Source organism: Pterocles gutturalis, unplaced genomic scaffold (assembly GCF_000699245.1).
Source record: "Pterocles gutturalis isolate BGI_N339 unplaced genomic scaffold, ASM69924v1 scaffold6645, whole genome shotgun sequence".
Taxonomy (NCBI): domain Eukaryota; kingdom Metazoa; phylum Chordata; class Aves; order Pterocliformes; family Pteroclidae; genus Pterocles; species Pterocles gutturalis.
The window spans coordinates 11,402-14,452 of record NW_010143260.1 but is presented as its reverse complement, the minus strand read 5'-3'; the positions used below and the strand labels follow the sequence as shown (position 1 = coordinate 14,452).

The following is a 3,051-nucleotide window of genomic DNA, read 5'->3' as shown; positions in this document are numbered from 1 at the left end:
GACGAGGTCCCTGTTCGCTGTCACCACCAGCTGAGCCTCCTGGCACTGCACCGTCACCGGCTGCTGGCTGGACATGGCTTGAGAGTGGGGGTTCTCCACCCAAGACCAAGAATGGGGGTCTGCCCGTGACCACTGGCTCGCCAAGTCCCCCCAGGAGAAATCCCAGGGTGGGTAGGCAGCCACCTCGCCCGCTGCCCAGCAGAGAAGAGTGAGAATCAAGCCGCTTTCGGGTCCCATCCCTCCTTCTTTCCAGCCAGCCCCGTGCACAGAGAGCTGGGGCTGCTCCTCCAGCCTTTATATCCCCCCCCAGGAGCAGGAGCCGTCCGCCCCCGGGCTCCCGTTTGGGGACCAATGGCACCCAAAGGCCAGCCCTCGGGGGTGCAGGGAGAGGAAAGGCACGACCCAGGCATTTCCGGGGTGCCGGGACCCCCTGTTCCTGGGCTGCCCAAGGCAAGAGCAAACATCCTCGTCAGCCTCTTTGGGGAAATTGTTTAGAAAACTCAGCAGAAGCCGGAGACAGGGAGACGGGTACGAAGTGACTTGTTTAGGTTAGAAGGTGATAAGGGGTTTTTTCAAGGCTGCTGGGGAGGTGACACGAGCGGGGAGACCAGGGGCCGTGATCCCAAGCTGGGTGCTTCCCGCACCCCCCACCCCCACGGGGACCAGCCCTGCCTGATGCCATCGGCCCCCCTGGGACTTTGGTTTTCCTCTCGGATGCTGATGTACTGGGAGGGCCCACAGCCCACATGCTCATGGTTCCAGCCCAAACTGGGGCTTTAAGCATCTCCCTGCATCCCTCAGGGACTGAGATGTTGAGTCAGCAGGAGCTGATGGGGCACACTCACCACTGACACGAGTGTGGCCATTCTCAGCCGGGGCCAAGCAGCCTCCATTTCAGCCTCGTCTGGCTCCTTACAGCTGGAGAACAGGGAAAGTTGCTTAAAAATAAACCCTGGGTGTTTTCAAGCCTTGTTACTGGGGCTTCTGTCCCTTCTTTTGAGTGTTTTTAACTTTTTTCCCTGCCAGGGCTCTGCAAAAGGGATGCTCTGTACAAGGGATGCTCTGTACGAGGGATGCTCCATTTCATACCCTGAATCTTTCTCCATCTTTCAGGATGCCCCTGACAAGCATTAGGGGCAGCAGAAAGCCTCTGTTGTGGATGTTTGAGCCGGATTGGCTGAGGCATTTCTGGGAAAATGAAAAGAAACAGAAAGTTTTTTAGGGCAGATGTTGGCCAGCCTGCTCCTAGAAGAAATCTCAGTGGGTTTGGAGCTGGGACTGCTTTGTGCCTGACTCAACATCCTCCAAACCCACCCGGGTGAAGCTTTTTGGGCCAGCGGAAACCTTCCGCCTTTCCCCCCAGAGCCGATGCCCCTCTCTGCTGCTGTCAGCGGGTCCAGGACTTTGCCTCTGTGTTTAAAATACCTTGAGATTGGCACTTGCATCGAAATGCCAGGGATTCCAGCGGGCTGAGCCCCGTGCGTCAGGGAGATAAGGCGTAGGCGATGCTGAATCAGTAAATAAGCAGCTGACCCCCTCCCCAGGGAGAGCATCACCGCTCGGCCAGGTCCTTGGCTGCAAGGACCGCGGGAGATGCCTGCTCTCACCCCATCGCCTCCCAGAGAGATGCAGCTCCAGGGGCAGGTCCAGGGTCTCTGGGTACCAGGGCTTGATCCCAGCAGGAGAATAAATCTCTCTGACGGATCACCTTGTGTTTACACAGCTCAAATTAACAGTGGGGGATCCCAGGTGGAGAAACACATCCAGGCTCAGGGTGCAGGGTGGAGGTGGTGTTTCTCTATGAAAAAGGGAATTTCTGCTCCCAGAACCAGCTGGCCCATCTTCATTCCAAGCACAACATACTGGCCATGGGCCGGCATGGCTGGGAAAGGGCGTGAGCTCATTTTTTTGGAGGAGGCAGAGACCAGAAAGTCCCAGGGCACAGGACAAACACCAACCCAGTGGTTTTCCCCCATTGCATGAAGGAGACTTTAAAGCCCATCTCATTTTTCCTTCTAACATAAAGTTTTAAGTCACAAAGCTCCCCTCACAGAGTGAGGTCAGTGCTGCCATTGAGCATCGCTGGAGCTGGGGATGCTGCCAGGAAGGGGCAGGAGCTGCTGGAGGGGGGCGGCTGGTCTGGAAAGCCAGGGAGTGTTTCCCCATCCCCAATTTCTTTGTAGACTAGGTTTGGCTGATATTTGTCTTCCTTCCTGGAGTCAGCGGAGGTATTTGGGTTGAATGGCTGCAGGGCAGCACAGAGAGGGGTTTTCATCCAAAACTCTATGTGTCTCAGCAAACCCGAGAGACCATCCCTGCTCAGAGCAGGTGGGTCAAGGGATGGGTGGGGCACTGAACATCTAGAGAAGATGCTGAGCAAGAAGGAATCCATCATATGAAGAATTAACACATGCCAGCAGCCCCAGCTTTTTGTCTGGGAGATTCAGGTAAGGAAATACTTCTTCTCCAGAAGGGTTGTGCATGCAGAGGTGGGGGATCTCCATCCATGGACATCACCAGCCTCAGCCAGGCCAACACAGGGCTGAGACAGCTGGTGCTGTGCTGGAGAGCTTTTGAGGTCACTGTCACCCATGTTCCCATGTCCTCCTCCTTCTGCCCCAAAAGCATACAGCTCACAGCATTAAGGGGGTGGAAAACTTCTCCCAGCTATTCCCCATAGAAGCTCCTACATCCCACCTTGCTGCAAGACAAAGACCAACCCCTTCCAGCAAGGGTCAGATTATCTGGATGAAGGAAGAAGCCACACTTGATAACCCCATCACAAAACCAGCACAGCTCCCTGATCCAACCCTGAACTAATCTTGTAATTTTGAGAGAGGGCTAATTTGCCTTTAGAACCCTGAGGAGCCAAGGGAAGGGATGGGACTGAGTTTTAAGGGACCTGGAGTCTCAGCTCCAAAGAGATGTCACCCCAAGGTGACATCTATCCAAGGGCATCCAGTTGAGGGGCTCCAGGGTGGTGGATGACAACTAAAAACAGGCCAGGCTGGGCAATACACCACTTCCCCCCACCCCTCACAATCCCAAGAG

The 3,051-nt window shown here is 55.5% G+C and overlaps 1 protein-coding gene across 1 annotated transcript in view; it reads right to left on the bottom strand.

Moving 5' to 3' along the window:
• LOC104469915 (zona pellucida sperm-binding protein 3-like) overlaps positions 1-237 on the bottom strand; it is a gene marked incomplete at its 3' end in the record, with an annotated part of 1,493 nt that extends 1,256 nt beyond the window's left edge. The window contains 2 exon segments of the mRNA XM_010084656.1: positions 1-2; positions 4-237. The exon segment at positions 1-2 is cut by the window's left edge and continues 151 nt beyond it. Of these exon segments, the coding sequence (XP_010082958.1) occupies positions 1-2; positions 4-237 (236 nt within the window).
• Positions 238-3,051: the final 2,814 nt, after the last annotated feature.